Source organism: Chelmon rostratus, chromosome 18 (assembly GCF_017976325.1).
Source record: "Chelmon rostratus isolate fCheRos1 chromosome 18, fCheRos1.pri, whole genome shotgun sequence".
Taxonomy (NCBI): Eukaryota; Metazoa; Chordata; class Actinopteri; order Chaetodontiformes; family Chaetodontidae; genus Chelmon; species Chelmon rostratus.
This window is the reverse complement of record NC_055675.1, coordinates 14,952,450-14,972,616: the sequence shown is the minus strand read 5'-3', so window position 1 is coordinate 14,972,616 and position 20,167 is coordinate 14,952,450. Positions and strand designations below refer to the sequence as shown.

Below are 20,167 nucleotides of genomic sequence, written 5' to 3'. Positions count from 1 at the left end.
TTTAAACTCAAGGACACTTCAAAGGAACATATGTACACTGGCATAACCCTATGAATCTGTTCATGGGCTTTGCTTGACTTACGGCAGGGGTTTTCATTGTCTGAGACTGTGTCTCTGTCACTTCATATTCACCGAACAGGGATGAGAGTGGTATCGATCTTCACAGCTAGCTCTGAAGGTGAATATGAAGGTTTGTGCTTTGCCTACATTTAAAGATATCGCTTTGGAAATATGACAGGCATTTTGACTATTTTCTTTCATTTTATAGACCAAACAATTTTTGAATTAATCAAAAAACTAACTGATTGAGTAATTGATAACAAATATAATCTTAACACTCATTATCTTACCTGTGTTTTGTTTAATTTTTTAGACATTTCGATGGCCCATTGCCAGCAGGCTGGATGGAAACGAAATGCTGGAGATCCAAGTGTACAACTACAGCAAAGTCTTCTCCAACAGGTAAGGCGTGCTACTGCCCCCACTGCTTGTCCTTAAACCGCATTTATCACACCAAACAGCATTTCGGAGTAAACTGTTTATGGTTTCAGTACCCTTGTCTGCCTTCCTTTCACAGCCTGTGACCAATTCAGACTGTCACACGGCGTGTTTCTCAGATGGCACTGTGCTCCCTGAGAGCCTGCTCCAAATTGACTCAATTGTGTGCGTAACAGACTTGAAACCACGGAGATGGGGGTAATGAAACAGCATTAGATTCTCAGTAATGGCCACATTTGTCACTTTACACTCTCCGAACAATTAGATCATGGAAAACACACAACATCATGCCTTATGCTGTATTTACCTGCAGTGTGTGAGTGTGTTATATACAATACTGGCTTGCGAAGTTTGTTGTTGATGATATTTGCAATTCAAATAGATTTTGCTGGCATGGTTTGTATTTTTTACTGACAAATCTCAAGCTGAGGAAGATACATTTCAATTATGAGCCATTTACGGTTCTAGCATTAATGACCAATGTCTTCAGCAATGCACTGATACTAAAAACCTGCTTCAAAGGTCCTGCAAAGCCCTCTAATTACTTCTAAGAAATCACTTGTGAAGAGGCAACAGGGAAGCTGGTTAATTTCCCTCTCCTCCTCCTCCTTATCTTCTTCTTTTTCTTGTGTTTTTTCATCTTAGTTTCCCTTGAACTGTTCTGAAGAAAATGCTGGCTTGTTGTGCCAGGAAGTCTGTCCGTCTTCCGTGCCCCGTAACAAACCCAATCAGATCATTACAGCAGCTGCGTTTAACTGGACAAGTGATTGATGTGTCCAGAATGTGGACACATCATGTCGCCCGCGCAGTCATTAAAACTTCGTTTGCTTGTCTCTGTGTCTGCGTGGGTGGTAATGTGTGTGTGTCTGTGTGTGTATGTGTGCGTGCCACGGTCATTATCTGACCTTGTCTTGTTTGCCATGTGGTTGTGCTTGAATCCGTGTACCGTAGGTAGTGACACACTTACGAAGCCGACCCAGGGCTAACAGCTGATGACAGGTGTGCAGACAGATGTTGCATCAGTTCTACATCAAGGCAACTTTTAACTGTCATCATGATTTTTCTGGTGCCTTGTGTTGAAGAGGGAAACAGAAAGAGGGCAAGAGTGTCTCTGCCAAGCATGACAATTCACAGAGGGTCAGAAAGTGAAATGGCAGTGTCAGTCTGTCAGTCAGTCTACTGCTTTGGTTCAAGACTGAAACATCTCCACAACCATTGGATTCACTGCTACATAGTTTTGTAATGACATTCATCATGTCCAGAGGATAACACCCAGTGAATTTTGCGATCCTCTGACTTTTCCTGTAATTATGTCAAAAAAGACATTCAGGGTGTCACCAGGAGGCAAAATTTCACTTATCCTGTGAACTATCTCAGCATCTCGTAGATGGATTGGCACAAAAATTTCTACAGACATTCTTAATCCTCAGATGATGAATCCTGTTGAATTTGGTGGTCTTTTCCTCTAGCGCCACCATGAGATTCACACTTTTAATCACATTCACAATTTTGATAACGTTGGTGATCCATTAATGTCACCAGGCCAAATTTGTCCAATACAACACATGACCAAACACCTGCAAAACTAAAGGTGTTCCCTTCAGCCTTAGCTGTACTTTTTGTTTAGTGCTAATTAGCACTATTTTCTGTTGCTATTTTTCTAGCTATGACACAGGAAGATGACGTCCCCACTCTTAATCTCGCCTACAAAGCTCTGATTGGCCAGGTTTTTTCAGTTATCAGTAAGCACAATCTTTGACTCACTGCACAATTGGAGACATGGGAAGCAGTCAGTAACCAGGCTACAAAGTGACACTTGATTTTCATCATTCTGTTGTGGCAAACCTAAACGTCAAGTACTCGAGTCGGTTAAAACACATTGACTTTTGAGCACAGAGATGATGGATTCTAGTTTTTCATTAGGGAATTAGAGAGAAAACAAGCAAGAAGAATAAAGAAAAATCTAAATGGTGTTTCAGTGTTTAAACTAGATGCAATTAAGAAACTGTTTCATCCACTCACTGCTTGGAAACACCACAATCTCAAATGCACATGCATGATATACACAAACAAATATTCTTGCATGTAAAGACACTTAACCCACACACATTAAGACACACACACACACACACACACACAACCAGGCACACATTTACGTGGGTAAACAATTCAAGTGGAGTCATAGCTTGTGTTGTGTTCTTACACCTGCTCCATATGTGCATATTACCAGGGTAACTGATCTTCTTCATCACTGCCGGCACCAACACACTGTAAGGCCAGTGTGTCACACCCTGCAGCCACAAGTGCGATCACATTACCACAACACAATGAGAAAGCAATGATGCATGATGGTCTCAGTGCTGTAGTGGGATATAGACCATGTTTTATTATCTATTTTTCCCCTGTGGCTGAGAGATTTGCCTTTATATTCTGCACGCTGCAGAGAAGACTTGTGTCTAAGTTACTGAGCACTAGAGCAAAGAGAGGGTTCTATGACTGTAACATTCAATCTGAGGTCAGTGACTCTCAGGGGGTTTATGGAGGAATATCAGCGGGTCCATGGAAATAGAATTGGAATTCTTAATGTTTTTTCATGATAGAACTGTTACCTTCGCCCGATTTAGGTGCTGAATCCTCTGAAGTTGAGCTAAATAAGTACAACAGTTGTCAACTAGGCTGTTGTGACTAGATGGACTAGATTAAAGGCCCCTAGACTCCTCCAGCCAAACAGACATGTTACTGAATCAAGGGTTTGATTTGAGAATCAGTTTTGAAAATAATCATGACCTACAGAATTAACACTAAAAACAAAAGCAGGTTGGGGTTTTCAGATAAAAGTAAAGGAAGAGATAACACTGACTCACCTGGCTGCCTCTCCTAATTCAAATCAATGGTACCACTCCGATGGGGCAGCATGGTTGCCAATGCAGAAGGCGCACAAGCCCACATTCCTGCTGGGTTTCTACTCACAATTGGCAAAATGAAAGATAAAATATTTGCTGCTGTCATAGTCTTCCAGAGTAGTAAAATCCTGTCTCACAGTCTTTACAGTGATGATGAGCCCTTAAACTCGCAGAGCTATTACTCTAATTGGACTTCCCAGATGTTACTTCATGTCTCACTGGTGCCTGAAGCCACATGTCCAAGTCAGCACACCTAGTTGCATTGTTTTAACGCAGAATTGTTTTCGGTCTGAACGCTTGCAGAGAAAGAGACCTCTGACTGAGAATCTCAGGCTACTTGTGGCTCACATGGATAAAAAAGCTCTGCAGTGTAGCTATGTGCAAGGCCATACAGTGAGTTAAGAGATGACTGAAAAATGGTGCTAAGCACATGTTCACTAAGTATAGGGAGAAAATAAAGGTGAGTATAGCTACTGTGTAGTGCAGTTAGGCTGAAGTAGGTGTCTCTAAAGTCAAGTTAAAAGAGCAGATGACTGCTGAGTGTCGCAGTCTGGAGCCTGAAAGCTTTTTGATTATGTCAGGTAAGGAACAGAGCAATAGTCCAGGTATAATGAAATGAAAGAAAAGCTGTGCCAACTGTGCTGGTGCATAGAACTTATACAACGACAGTTGAAAAATGGGAGGAATTTAATGAAATATTGTTTCATGCTATTAAAACATGGTGGGTGGTCTCCCCCCTGGGGAGGTGGAGAAGTTGGAAGCTCCCTGTTTTGTATCGCTCTTTACAAATAAGCCTTTCATTAATTAACACAGGTATTGTAGCACCATTTCTAACAGAAGAATTCATGAATCAAAATTAGATCACACAGCAGCCATTAAATTTCCTCCTGTGCCTTTATAATATTAGTCAAGACTGACTGTGGTAATAACTGCAGTAATCATGTGTTTTATTTATGTAATGTAGTGTAGTTCATATCAGAACAGCCCATTGTGTCAAGACAAATGTGTTTGACAAACAGCTGTTATTTTCTTAACAAGGTCTTTGAGCAGTCACAAAATATCATTGTAGTTAATATGAAATTGAACTTTTATTTTACCAGGCAAGATATTCAAAAGCAATTATGCACAGTGACGGCTCTGCAAGTACCAGTAGACACTTGTACAATGAATGGATGGATGGATGGATGAATGTTTGTGAAACTCCTACACACACTCAGATTATTATTAATCAAAGTAACAATGAGTTGAAGTCCAACTGTTTGTGGCGTTGTCTGAACATCATCCTTGAATACTAAAAACTTTTGTCTGTTCTAACAGAATCACTGACACAAACACTGACCTGCCAGAAAGAACAAGATGTGTTTTAAAATTCTGGCGGTACACAAGCTCTGTTTTCCTTTGAAATACATATCAAAGTCTGCAGCACTTTTGAACTACTTTCTCTGTTGTGATGAGAGTGAGTATACAATTTCAGTATGTTAGACTTTTTGACTTTTTCACTGTTTTAGTTAAAATTGGTTTTGAGTTTTATGGCAGCCAATTTCCGCTGAGACAAGATAAGACTGTTGACAATTCTCATGGATGCTCTTTGCTCAAATAAGCCTTGCTCTCTATTTCTCTTCACATTATTTTAGCACTAGATGAAATCATGCCATGATGTATATTTTATTCCCTTCATGAGGTTCTGTTTGTCTTTATGGCTTTCATTTAGCCACAGGACATAGAATGGTATCCTGGCAACAGTGCTTTTGTGGCTGCACAATATGTAATCCCTCCATGCTGTACACATAGCGAATCAGAAGCTTATTGCTTAGTCTTAAAATGTAAGCTTGCAAACATAAACATGTTACTCTGTTGAATTTTATCTTCGCTTTCTTATGCCTGAAGCTGTAGAATGAATGGTTTTGTGCCTTTTCTTAATTTTGTATTTCACCGGCAGCAAAAACACATTGTGGGATAAGTTAGATGCTTGAATATTGGATGGGTTGCCATGACATTTCATACAGACATTTATGGCCCGCTCAAGATGAATCTGACCTCAGGCCAAAATTTCAATTTGTCCGAAACTTTGGTTTATGACCAAATACCTGCAAAACCATTGACATCCCCATCAGCCTTAGATGTCCTTTTTTTATTGTTATGATTGCAATTGTTAGCATGCTGGCATACTAAACTCAGATGGTGAACATGGTAAACATTATGCCTGCTTAGCATGAGCATTTTAGCTCTGATCAACAATGCACGTATTGTAGCTTCACAGAGCTGCTAGCATGGCTATAGACTCTTGGTCACTCGAGGGTGAAAGGTTTCCTCATTGTTGGATCAGTGTACAAATAAAATTGGACAGTGATTTATACATTGCTCTTGCCAAGCTGTTCATCATCTCACTCATCCTCACTGCTTCAACATCTTCAACATTGCATGTTAGGTGTCATAATGCTGTCTGTCGTCACAGATTTAGAAAGTTGTAAATCAATAAGCAGAACTGCTGTATGACAATATTGGATTTTCTGTATGTTTTTTTTTTTTACATAAATGTAATGAAGCACTGTTATCTAGTCAGCATTAGCCCAAAATAGGCATTTCTCTCTCGTTATTTTATTTCTAACAAGTTTCTCAGTTCATTTACCATAAACTTGATTATATGAAAATATGTTTAGATGGAGTAATCTTTAAACAGAGAATGTTATCCATAAAACACCAGGAACAGGTTCATGTAAATATTGCAGTGTACTGATGGATATCTACACTGATCAAAATATAATGTTTTCTACTGGATGTCACAGAAATACCCAACAGCCCCATTATTTCCTCTTTCTTGCTTGCTCACCCTCTATACTGACAAGTGAATAAACCAAATGTCGGTCTGTGTTCTTATATAATTGTATATTAATGTTGTCCTGCAACAGGGCTGTTGCTAAAACAGAAACAGAGCTCTGCTTGTCTGACAAGATCAATGTTACTGCTTCCACTTGCAGTTACTGCTTGCTTGCAACCACACATCCAGATCAGCATGACGTGCTGATGGACACTGATAAAACTGAGTCTTAATAGCTTTCTTTATTGTTTGTGGTTAAAATACTCTATTATGCATGTATGTGTGTGTGTGCAAAGTAGAAATGAGTATTGATTGCGCCCTTGTGAATCAATAGGTATTTATCCTTGAACACCTGTGAGAGACATCTGTGTGGAGTCTAGTTAAATTTAATGTCAGTGTACTGGTGGGGGCAGTGCTTGGCTTCTCCTCAGCCCATCAAAGGCCACATCACACACACCTGTCAGCCGTAACATTTCCATTTCACACTGTCCTTCAGCTGAGTTGCGAGCAGCTGTGCTGGATTAGTGCAACCCTGAGAACTACTCTTTTAGACTTGGAAAAATATTTTGCATTTCAAAGCTGCGCTCACCTCTTCTCTGATTCACCTGAGCCCGATATTTCGTCATAGTCATGCCTCGATTTGTAAAAGAAATTTGAGGCTTACAAAGAAAAATAATACAAATTGAAAGGGAAGGGAGCTCTAAATTATAAAGCAGATGAAAGTAAATTGTTTGCAGAACTTCAATCAATAATGAATGGCACCTTTTGAAGTGCTAAAAAGTGAGCCAGAACATGATAGGCCCTGCACAGTTCAATTATTCAGCACTTGTACACATGTTACAATGGCTGAAAGGAAATGACAGACCATTTGCTTTGCTAAGTAGCCCTGGGCATACAGTATTGATCACCACTGTCCAGGGAGGCAACAAGTGAATTATACTACAGTGGGTTAGCATTTTCAGCGATACTGCTCAGAGGTGCAGAAGTTTCTATTCATCTTCAAAGAAAAATTTCACTGCACAAAAGCACTGATATCCTCAGACTTTCTTGAGTCACGTCAAGCCTGTAAAGTTGAGCATGGAGTAATTCAGTGGGGAGCCTGGCAGATACGCACCTTCACAAAGAAGCATGTGCCAGTGCCTGAGGGGAAGCACATGCTTTTTTTTATACCTCGGATTCAAAGTGAAGTCAAGTTCAAATTTACCTCATTAAGTTTTGAAGCTCTGCTGACAAATGTAGCCTCACTTTCGACTGCAGCAGAAAAAGTATGGGCGGGGACGGAGATAACGAAAGAGACCAGAGAATGTATTTCTTGGACAAAAAGCATGTGAATGCTGGCAAGCTGCAGCTGCTGCTTGAAGGACACATATTGACACTAGAAAACTGCATTTGCTGGAGAATAAGCAGGTTGGATTGCTCTCATCTTAAGAATATGGCTCACAAACTCAAGATAATAACTCAAACATGCCTATGTCCTCTGGCACTGCAGAGGCTCAGATTCACAATGTTCAGTCAAGGCACATGCTGTGCCGAGTGAGGTAACGCTTGAGACAGAAATGAATGTAAAAACAACAACAAAAAAGGAGAGGGAAAAACATCAAAAACATGAAAAATAAGCGACGTTCAAATTAGCAATTGTGTGTGTGTGTGTGCATGCGTGCGTGCGTACGTGCACCAAGTGGTAAGCAATTGTTTGTATTATTGTATTGTTATTTATTTATTGATATTGCTCCCTGCGGATTCATATCCAGCCTAGTAATTGTCTGCTGGCTCATCCTAAGGATTGTCCAGTTGCTCCTTTGCAATATAGATGAACCTGTATGTCATATATGCATTGAAATTAAAACCACAGATGGATGTGCAATCCACATGTTACCAGGGTGTGTGTCTGTGTGTATGTAAACAGAGCTAGTGACCATTATTGTAGAAATGACATATGGCTGTGGCTCAGTGTGGGCTTTGCTGCATGTTCTTTGTGTGTGACAGATTGCTCTGTGAACAACACATTGTTAGGGGGAAACTCTTTAAATTATTCACCAGCTTTAATTGGCTTGCTGAGTGGGGACTGGACTGGGTTTCTTCCCACTGCTATGTTGTGTGAAGGATCCTTGAGCAGCACAGAACTTAACCTTATGCATAATGATCATATATGTAGCAACAACAATCTAAGTGCTTATTCTGTTGTGTTTCCAACCATGACAACGAATGCCTTCTTAAGCGTAACACAGTGTTTATTTTAACCTAATCCACGATGTTTCCCTCAACCTAACCAAGTCATTTTTGTGCCTTTACCAAACCTTAAACATAGTGTTGTCACATGATAAAATGTGTTTATTTTCTTTGTTGGGGTTTTCATTGCAGAGTTGGATATGTGATGATTTAAAATTAACATTCATTGACACTTTAGCTTTGCATTCAATTAATTTGGGTTTAATTACCTTGAAATAAGGGCTTGGACATGAGGCATCAATGTTTGTTTGGTTTTCAGGCACCTTGGTAGCTTTAAGAAAAACTTAATTATAACGTGACTGTTGATTAGAACACTATTTACATATGAATTACTGGTAATTACAGTAACTCTGTTATTACATGAAGCATAGCTATACTGAAATAATTCATGCAGGGAGGTTTTTCACAAAGAAAAGAAACTGCTGGTGATCTTTCCATTTGCCTTGCTAGACTGGCAGATGCAATGAGTACGAAATGGTCAGAATTTTAGTTAATCTCCTGCTCCTGTATCTACAGCCAAACAGCTACAGCAGTGAGCAGCAGTTAGCGGTTACTGGTGATATGCTGCCCCCCATATGTTTGGAGCAACCTTTAACACTTGGACATATCTTATACATTGTATCTTTAAAAGTGTTTTCTTTTTACCTAAGTTTAGAAGGAAATATGTGAAAGATGAGTCTGTTGCCTTCACCTTTACTTTTTAAATTGAACTGAGAGAGCTTTTCTTTGTCTTGCAAATAGCAGCCAATATTAGAACATGAATCTTTTCATTCAGTGTGTTGGATGAACAAATGATTTGTGAGTCTAGATTCATTTAGTTACTTGGGGGCATTGATAAGAGCTTAAGAGAAGTGGCTGCGAAAGCCTTGGAGAATTAGCTCTCTGCAATGTTTGCAGACTTGAGTTGCACAATGCAAGCCTTTGGAATATATTATTTAGCATTTTTCTTAGATGTGCTGTAGACAATAACAGTTTCACTCATTATCACACCCAAAATGTTCAAAACAATTCTCAGTGGTGCTTTGTGTTGCACCACTGAATGCCACACAGGGTAACTAGTTTACAATCAGCTGGTCTGAGCTCTTGTACTGGGAGCCACAAACCAAACCAATAAACTGAAAGCAGTTAAAGCTACAGAGTAGAGAGTTGATTCTCGGTGCGATCAGTAGTTTTAGCAACTTTAGCAGCGTTGAATGGTAATATAATGTGCACTGTGTGTATCCTTGAGAAAAAACAGTAGCTATTGCTATGTACGTTCTGACTCAGCAAAAACAAAACAAATTTGTTTTGCATTAACTCTTTAATATTAATATTGTTTCTATCTCTTGTTCATATCAATACCATGTACTGCAAAGAGTTAAAGAATGGATGAGGATCAATTTAGAGAAATTTACACTTCTCACAGTTGTGTAGAAAATAAGGACAACCCAGTGGGGATGCTACTGTAGGTCAAAAGAAGAATGACTGACTGTGTTTGTGTGTGTGTCTGTGTGTGTGTGTGTCTGTGTGTGTGTGTGTCTGTGTGTGTTATCTACATCCTTTAAATTGCTTTGAGCGGTGACATACTGTAATGAGCTGGTGACAGAGGCAGTATGGCACTTTTTCAATGTCTGTCACAGCACATTTTCATCACCAGCCATCACAGCAGTCTGCTCATGACTGCTCTGATGGCCGGTCAGCTGACTCTCCCACACCTACACACTGTGAGACAGAGTAGTGGAGAACAGATGCTTTTGGTGCAAGAAAAAAAGTACTATCTCTCAGTATTTCTTAGTATAAATGAAAAAGTAGATAAACTAGCGGTTTGACAATAAGAGTTTAAATTTACACAAAGGTAAACAGATGGTCGGCAGCGGAGAAACAAAGGACAAAGACAGCGCATATTGTTGTAATCTCTTGTATTGATTTCATTGATTTCTGTTTACAATGACTGGATCTCTGTTGGTGTTTTCCTGCAGGCTGGTGGGGACTTTCTGTATGGTTCTTCAGAAGGTGGCTGAGGAGGGACACCTAGAGCTGACCGACACACTCATTGATGATAACAACACGTCAATAAAGGTAAACACTGCTGTCACACTGGAGTGTCAACGACCTACAGGGGTTTACTCTATGAGAAGGTGAAAATTTATGAAGAGCCTGTTCTTTTCTCTGCACTTTTGGTAACATAAATGAGCAATGCAATTACTGTTTATGCAATTTGCGTTTTTTTTTTCCCCACAAACGTCCAATATACCAAATTGCTAGTTAGCTGAGCGTGTGTTTCTGTGTTACAGCTGTCCCCAAGCAAACTTTATAATCATCTGTCAGAATTAAAAATTCACTAAGTCTGAGAGCAACAGGCTGTGCCTTGAACTCCAGTGGGGGGAACGTTTGTAATATTCATCGTCTTTCTGCCTGATGCCCTACCCTCATCAGTAGAGGCTATTGTTGTTCTCTTAGCTAATGCAAAATTTATAAAATTAGCTAGTTGTGCTCAATAAATTATCATGACACCAAACTGTATGGAAGCATTTTGGATTTGGCATCACAAACGAAAAAATTGTGGGTAAAGGTCAGACTCTGTGACCATTTTTCTCATGAGTTGGTGGAGAACAAAACCGAGCTGAAAGCAGAGTGAATGTATGTATGACATGTATGACAGCTCTAAATGAATGCTGTGTTACTACCTATCTGTTGCTATTTTCTAGAACATGTAAATACTGTGCGCACAGTAGGTTGCATTGCTCCCTGTTGGCCAGAAAAATCTCATCTAGAATACTTTAATGTGCAGCAGTCATAAAAACACATGGAGGTTGGGCTTTAAATATTTAACTCGTATAGCTTCAGTGGGACAAGCTGATACAATATATATAAACTGTCAGACAGGGTTGAACAAAGTGGTTTTTCCAGCCTTAAAGCTACTTAAGCCAAAAACTGAAGGGAAAAACTAGAGTTCAAGAAACAGTTCACGAAACAGTAAAATAATAGGGCCTACCTTTCAGCAGTAGAATTAAAATGAATCCTAATGCACTCACAGGCACATTAAAAGGAGAAAACAATCTTCCAATGCATTTGCAGCTGTGGCAATAGGAGGTCACAACAGTCATCTGGTCTGTAAAGGCACCGGTGTTGAACAAGCATCCTATGGAAATACAACAGTTTCTTAGCAACACCAGCACATTACAGCGCTTGCCATTAACATTAATGGTGATATTTTCTATTGATTGGAAAGTGTGTTTAGAACGGCTCAAGTGAGAGTGGAAACAATGAGTGCGAGGATGATTTTATTGGTGGATATATAATTTATTAGTATGTATATGTAAAAAACACTGCTACAGTAAGTTGTGTGAGAGGGGATTTAACCATTTGATATTTTAAAGCCCCCCCGGGGTGCAGAATTGTGTTGGGGGCGCTGAGAGTGCTGATGTAATGTTTCTGGGATGATAACACACAGCATGGGAGTGCTTTAGGGCTTTGACGCTCATGCACGCATACACTTGCATGCGCTAACGTATGATGTGCGAGTAGCTTCACCTGAACACACATCAAAGCACACACACCCACAAAGAAGAGAATTTCAGTGCTGTACATCCCGGACCCCGACATCACCTGAGAGCTACACTTTTACCTACAACTGCACTAGTGTGGTTGCCATGGTGACAAATCTAACTCCTGGCCGTCATAGAGAGAGATGAACGGAGAAAGTGGAGCAGGAGCCCAGTGTATATTTTCTCCTCATCTGTCTTTGTCAGTAGAATAAATTGGATACTCCTTAATAAAGATGAGGTGATTGTCAGGAGATTCATATTTGTCCAAGCATAAGTCCCCAGAAGACACCAAAGACAAACTACAGTGTCACTTTTGTTTCTGGCCTGGATTTAGCTAATATTTACTGTTGACCTGAATTCCCCCGGCAAATACCAGGAAGAAGAGATTATTTATAGTCCTGTTAAAGTTTGGTACTGCTACTGAGATCTTTTTCTAAACAAAATTAAATGGATTGTGATAGTCAAGCCTCAGCCTTAAGGTACTGCCTGTTGTCTAAGTCCAATGGACTCTTTCACTACAGGTTTGGATTGGTTTATATCCTGTCATAGTGCCACAGTGGTTGTAGTGTCATATTACACTATATGTGTGGTCAGTTTAGCAATTACAATCAAAAGAAAGAAAAATGTATTCACAAACATAAATGCATGCATATATACTGCACATGAAACCAGGATAGGGAAGAACTAAGTTTTCTGATGTGCAAAAGTCCTTTTGTAGCCTATTAATAAGATTTGACTCACTGATGGCCCCATCCCCGGCAAAATGATTGATTGAAACTAGAAAGATTTAATAAAACTGAATTTTAAGAAATAATTAAAAGGAAAATGTCTTGATATCATATGACAAACCTTCTCCTCAGCCTTTATTAAAGCAATTTAAAATGGTCTTGACAGCTGAAGGAGTAGAAGTTACTACAGTCATGATAGCAATGTTATCCTGACACACAAACAAAGTATATAAATGGCAGGGAAACTAATTGTTAATTAATTGTGCTTTAATTTGCATTGAAGGGGTTACTAGATTGTACATATAATTCAATTTTGACATCAGAAGCAGCTGGAGAGGAAATAATGAGATCTGCTCAACAGGTGGAGTTGAATAATTTGCCACCTCTTATTATTATTAAAATTGTTTTTTGATACATTGAGACGAACTTATCTTTCCTCCAAATGCTTTGAAGTTAAATAACTCTATGGAAGTAAAGGCTTATTAACCATCTGCTGATAATATAAGCTCATTTTTGTTTCCTTTCATTCTGTTTTCAGACCAGCGTTACCATAGAGATCAGATACCAGTCGATGGATGACACAGTGGGAGTGTGGAGCGACGGGGAGTTCCTTGATGTTCCTGATGATCGTGATGGGATGTTTGCCTTTGAAACTGACAGCTTGCTGTCAGGGCAAAGCCACGGGTCAGGGACGTCTCCTGGGCGGTCCTTACAGGGTTCCATACCGACCTTCAGGAAGTGAGTAAGACATACAAACTATCTCCGCGATGACTCCATCACATTATCCTACAGTGCATCAGGCTGTGGAATGCTGCTGATTTGCCTCTGAATATGAATTTGATGACATTCCACAACAGTGAACAAGATGTGTTGTTTTAATTATGTACTTTAGAGATCGTTAACAGTAATAGTACTACTGAGGCACACATGGGTTAGAAAATAACTTGGAATGCGCTGAGGTTGACAGATGGATCCAGCATTCACACATTCATGAGGCTACATGCTGTCCAGCTGATGCAACATCTGACACTATTGTGGAGGCACACATGTAGGGATCCTGTGCTGATAAGAATGTGGGGGCCAGACAGTAATGCCCAAAAACCACAGCAGATTTCTGCAAAAGCATCTATGATCTGCTAAAAGAATCTATGAATTCATATGCAGATATAGAAGATATTCTGTGAACACGTTAGTATGTGATGTTCCCAGAGTCAGTCATGTATCATTTAAGTTATCAGTGCAGTTGGAAATGAGCTTCAAGTTATATAGAAAACAGCCAATATTTGATCTACAAAAATGGTTTTGTCTCATAAGACATATTTGAATTTGCCACATCAAAGGTGTTGAGGATGCCACTGACTTTACACATCAGAGTGCGTTTACGGGTTGTAAAAGCATAGCACACCTGAGTCTCCAAGTGATCTGTCAAATTCAGCAGTCAATTTGCATTGTGGGTAATGTGGGCACCAGGTTTTGACAGGAAAGAAGAATGCTTGGAGCAAAAAAGACATGATATATCTGATGCTGCTGTATCAGTTTTAATACTGTTTTTAAGCTGTCCACTGTGAATCTGTCAGTGACAGTGTTGTAGGGAAGTAATGCAAAAGCCATGGAGGGCTCTTTTAGTGTACACAAATGAGCATGTAGATTTGTTTTAGCCCAGTTGATATCAACACTGTCATGGTCGGCTTCACGATTGACATGATTAATGTCATGCTGTCCAATGATGTCTGGTGGGATATTAAAATGGATTTTGTTGGCACTGCGGGGATGTGAACATGCTTGTTACATTGTGGCTAAAGTTGCATGGTCTGTTAATACAGTGTAGAATGCATTGCATATGGTAGTTCATAATGATAGACAGGTTCAATCCCAGGCTGTCCAAGGTTATATAGAATCAGTATGAAAAACTGCAAGACACACGGTCTGCTCTTTTCCTCTTTGCATTGTTACTTGGTCCTCCTCAGTGGCTTGCTTGTTGTGTTTTTGCTGAATAATATGTGAAATAATCTGTGGGTGGTATCGATTTGCACTGAAACTATCTGCACAGCCTGATCTCTAACTCCATCGTTATGCTGCATGTTGAATGGGCTTGTGAAAAACTATGCGTGTGTGGGGCTGAAAGCGTGTGTGCATGTTTTTTTGTTTTTGTTTGTTGACACTGAATGCCCAAGTTGCACTGTCTTACAGCCTAAAATTAAAAACTGTTCAGGGTCTGCCGATGTTAGACTACAGGCAGCCTGAGGAAAACAAGAAAAGTTGACTAATCTAAGTTTTAGAGCATCCCACGGGTGTTATATAACTGATACAGTATTTGGATTTGGTGGACAAAGAAAAAAGAGCTGCAGAGAAATACTATAAAAGGGTTCAATAGAAGTGAGATAAGAGTAGTCACCAAACTCCTGACGCTAAACTTATATTCAGCATGCAGTGCGTTTTGTCTAGCATTTACATTTCCTCACCTTTCTTCAGGTGAACACGCCCTCTGTCCTTGCTGCTTGATGATTGCACCTGTCATGAAGTTGCCGCAATTGCAGAGAGCTGTCCGTCAGACTTTGTAGGCGATGCTGTAGGGTTTTTGTCCGAAAAAAAGTGAATGAGTTGCTGAGAAAATAGCAATAACTTTCTCCCCAGCCAACAAATCCACCTCTAATCCACCTCACTCGCTGGCCAGACTGATGGGCTTGTGGGAAAATTTTAATAGCTTTGCCACTTCTCATCCGAACCCTTTATATCCTGAATTGCCAGCTGCTCACTTTATTTCTGGCTGAGAGATTTTCAGAATTAAACTTTCTAAAGATCTTTCATCCCGTCCTTAATTCTGACAGCCAGTTTTAATTGTTCTTGTTCTGGTAATGAAGCGTTAATGTGCCGGAGATGGTCACCGGTGATGACTCTCTTACTCCTCTGGGGAAGAGGGGGAGGAGAAAAGGAGGAGAATGTCATAAACAGTTTAGCCTCAAGGTATATTTCCTGCATCCTTCCTGTCTGCCTGATTTTCCCACCTTTTGCTTGGGGTTTTGTGTGTCTGTTTTACCTCCTCTTTCATGCAGATGCAGTGTTTCACAGTAGTGTCACCTCATTAGTAATAGTTTTTCAAATATATTTGGCAACGTCATGCAGTGTTATGTGTCCCTCCCAGGCATTATGATAATCTCAGAACTTCCAAAGAATTGTCATCAGTCTTTCTGAGACTTTGAACTTAAAACTTTGTGAGAACAGGAGTTATATTGAATTTCTAAATCACTTGGGATACGTGCTAACACAACTCCTCTATTATGGATTATTCCCATGCAGTATCATAACAGCTCTGGGTTTACTCAGTGCAGAGTGGAAGAACAAACACAAGAACTGTGTCTACATGGTACACAGAGCTCAACCCACTGCTGTCTGTTCCTGTTATATCACCTGCAGCCTAAAGGTCATGTATGATGCTTACAGGAGGGTTTGTGCTCGTCGCAGTTTTCAGTGGGCATCAAACTTCATTATAACTGTATCTCTGCAATAGAGTGCAGGTGGCTTTTTAAGGCATATTGGTTCCTCCTCATCCCCTTAATTGAGTGAAATTGCACCCAAGTTCACCATCCCACTGCTACCGCTTCTCATTTCTGCAGCCTCTGCTTCCCTCCACATCGTCTCCGGGCCTGCAGGATGATTTATGGTGGCGCCAATGAAGCATCTTGTGCTATCTCCGACACCACAGTGAGCCGACTTTGCAGGGGTTTTGTTATTCCTAATAAATAAATCACCTTCTGCATGGTTTTACTGCCAGTGAAGCAGATCTGCTGAATAGTGCATGCAGAGGAGCACATGTGCCAAACATGAAGAGAATGGATTTAAGGTCCCAGCTGTCATTTGATCTGCGGGCATCAAATACTGGAAAAAGAAGCAAACAATGAGATTACATAGGCTTGCACAGCGGCGTGTGATCATACAATACTGGTGAGACAGGATTTTGTTTATAATAAAAACAATTCATAAATTAATCGGCATTGCTCCTCTGAAACATATCGCTGTAAATAGTCATTGTGTTTATTCAAACCATTTAAATATGCATGATGAATTTGCATAACATCAAATCTGCACTCAAAGGAGCCAATTCATCCTGAGCAAAGCCTCTGTGGAAAGGATAATTTACTGAAACAAGTGCTGATCTATTTATTATTATTTTGGCCAAGTGTGTGATTCATTTGTCCATCAGTATAAATTGCTGTGTCTTTATAGACAGCTCTGACGTCACATGTCTATGCTGTATCACCACACGGCACTGTGGTGCAGGTGGTGTGCAGTCTTTTATCTCACATCACCCTCACTGTCCTTGCAGTTTTGTTGCAGCTGCTATGTTGGGACAATTTATAGTAAATTCTATGATATCATTCTTATTGGTCCGTAGAATTTTGTGACATCACGTAAAGGTTTGCTAAGCGCCACTCCCATAGTTACTGTTGCTGCACCAGTCAATCTTTCCATTCATGTATGGCACATATGCAGATTTAAGTAATGCACCTGATGACGGCTCCGCGCAGCATCTGGAAGCTGGAGGCGCATTACTAATATAGTTAGTGAGCTACTATTTAGTTAGCCGAACATGCTATGGTTTTCACTATTTAGAACAGACAACCACAAATCCCCTCCTGATACTTACATGAACATGAACCATGTTATTGGTTCTGGTAAAGCTGACAAAAAAGTAACTAAGCCAATAAGCCCTTGTCAGAAAATGAACAATCTTTAGTTCAGTGAGTTGTGACATTGTTCACACACTGCTATCACAAACAAGGCTTTACAAAATCCATCAGATAGACTCTTTTTATGCCAGAGATGGACTTCATGTCTATTAAGACTGGAATAAAAAGGGGGGAAACATCAAAGTTACATTTGTTTCTATACAGTGAAGTAAAACAAACGTTTTTTTTTATTATCAATCAATCATTCTTGTTCATGCAGGTTTGTAAATTATTTGAAGGGTATATTGTTTTGTCTCTTCAGCAGCTCTCCTGCTGGTTTCCTTCTGCTGAGATAGATGCTGGATTGAAGCAGTTGTCTTTTGAATCTTTGACATTCCTTGCTTCTTGAAGCTGTTTTCTCTTGAGGGACTGCTCTGTGTTTGTCAGCTCTGCTGTTGTGTTTTGCTGTGGTTTGCAGTGATTCTTATTCTCAGCGTGTGTGTGTGATAGTACAGTGTGTAAATTTGAACACTGTGCGCGAGTGTCTAAGAGCTCATCTGTGTTATTTTTCTGTTCCAAGCCCTGATGTGGGAGCAGACAGTGATGACATGAAGACATGCCTCTCGGGGTAAATCCCAGTTTCTCCATCACCTGTGTGTTTGTCCCAGATAGGAGTTGAAAATTACTATAATATAGATGATTATGTACAAGATTTCTTCAAAGGAAGTATCTTTGGAATCACATAGACGTGTAATACATGCTCCTACTACTTCCTGTCGCTTCATTTTCCTCACCTACTTCCTCAGTCTGCATTATGTACAGTAGATGATACATCATCGACATAAACACAAAGTAAAATATTGTGTAAGTGTATTTATTCTGCAAATAAGTGCACTCACACACACACGATCACAAAAACACAGAATGGCTCAATTATTTTTTTACATGTTTTGTTTCCTGTATATAGGCCATGATGGCTCAAAGCACACTTTTATTTTTGGGTGTGAGAGCATTAAACTTGCATAAGCTTCTATCTGTGTGGCTAATGAGGGTAAACTTACGAGCTTACGCTTGCAAGATCACATGCAATGAATCTCAAATAACTGTCCTGTAAGCAAATGAAGCAGCGACACAGAAGTACCTGAGATGAGATGTCAGTATCACAGGGATAAAAGATATTGATGCTCCGTTTTATCTGTTGTGGCCCAGTAAAAGTAGAATTCTCACTGCAGTCAAAGTTGAAAGTACATGAAAAACAAGACTTGATGCCCTGAGCAGCAGAGGAAGAAATCTGCCAAAGAGAGAAAGTATTGAGTAGGAGAGAGAGAGCGAGGACTGCAGAGTGTTCAATAAGGTTTCAGGATTCCGGTTCTGGTTTAGTGAAAGGTTTCATTCCCCAGCTATGTTATCAGATGGAGCCAGTCTTTGTCTGGCTCAGGTCCAGGGGCTTCTGGAAGCTCCGAAATATGTGAATCCAATCTATGTATGTGGGAGAAAAAGAACAGGTGAGATAAGGTATCTCGTCGAGCTCCGTTCACCTGAGTTCCCAGAGCAGAACGTACAGTATGTGCCAATGAATTATTGATCACTGGTGGGTTAATTTTTATCCTCCATTTTCATCTACATGGGAGTTTGATGCAGAAAACAACTTCACTACTTTAGTTGGCAACGTATGTGACATTTAGAAACAAATACTGAATATAAATAAAACAAATGGAACAGTTTGACAGCATTGAGCATACTGTATAATTCAGGTGCACAGCACAGTAAAAGTAAAAAGCACAGTAAAAAGGAATTAGACAAACGGATTCCTAAATGACTGACTTTTAAAATGAGTTGCATCAATCAGTCACCAGTGAAAGAACAACGCAAGTTCTCCGTAGGAAGTTCAACATATTAATTTACTAGTAAACTTAAACAGAGTCTACAATAGTAGTGAGATATTACTGACAATGACATTATCTCCTTTTGTTTGAAAAGAACTATAGAAGTGACAACTGCTGTCAAAACCACCATCACCGGCAGTTCCATCTAAATAAAATCCAATATTAACTCCAAATACATAACTGTGAAAGCAGATCATCTAGGTGATGATGTGACTACTGGTCTAGCAGTGGGGTAACAATCCTGGAATAATGAATGAATACAGTCAGAGAGTTTTTCTGTCCTTCCCATTCCCCTCACACTAAGTAAATGCAGCTTTGGAAACCCATCAGCCACAGGCAGCTAGTATAATGGCTAGATTAGTGAAACTGTTTTAAAAACATTCTTGGATGAGCTGGAAAATGCATCGTCACAAAACTGAAAACAGTGCTGTTCATGGAGAGTTTGCTTTGTAGAGTGTTCGCACAGGACAGTGACAATGAAAACGTATGATGATCTTATAGAATACTATTCTGTAGATTAAACTACCCAGCTGTATATAAAGTTGTAAAAATAAGCTCAACCTTTAACAGCGACGGTAGAAAAATGCATTTATTAATCTAAAAACATCATATGTAATAGTTTAACACTGATGGGGACAATTCGTCAGCACTACTACTTTTAGATGTAGTGGAGTATTTTCACAGTGTGGTATTGCTACTTTCTCTGCAGATGTGTTCATGTTTGACCTTTTGCTCGTGGGCTTTCAAAGCCAGATCTCTGAGGTTAACTACAATTTACACAACCACCCTCTGCTCTTCATCCCACTGTTTGAAATGCTCATTATTGAGGAAGTCATAGGAAGGTGAGGAAAATGTTTTACGCTCAGTTTGAAATCTATGTTCTTTGCAGAGGAGATGGAAATCAAGCTTCC

The 20,167-nt window shown here is 39.8% G+C and overlaps 1 protein-coding gene across 1 annotated transcript in view; it reads left to right on the top strand.

Moving 5' to 3' along the window:
* The window catches only part of otofa (otoferlin a), a 77,241-nt gene that overhangs the window by 23,677 nt on the left and 33,397 nt on the right, over window positions 1-20,167 (top strand). Inside the window, exons 3-5 of the mRNA XM_041958102.1 lie at window positions 374-462; window positions 10,407-10,506; window positions 13,242-13,441. Coding sequence (XP_041814036.1) covers window positions 374-462; window positions 10,407-10,506; window positions 13,242-13,441 — 389 coding nt within the window. The remainder of the gene's footprint in view (window positions 1-373; window positions 463-10,406; window positions 10,507-13,241; window positions 13,442-20,167) is intronic.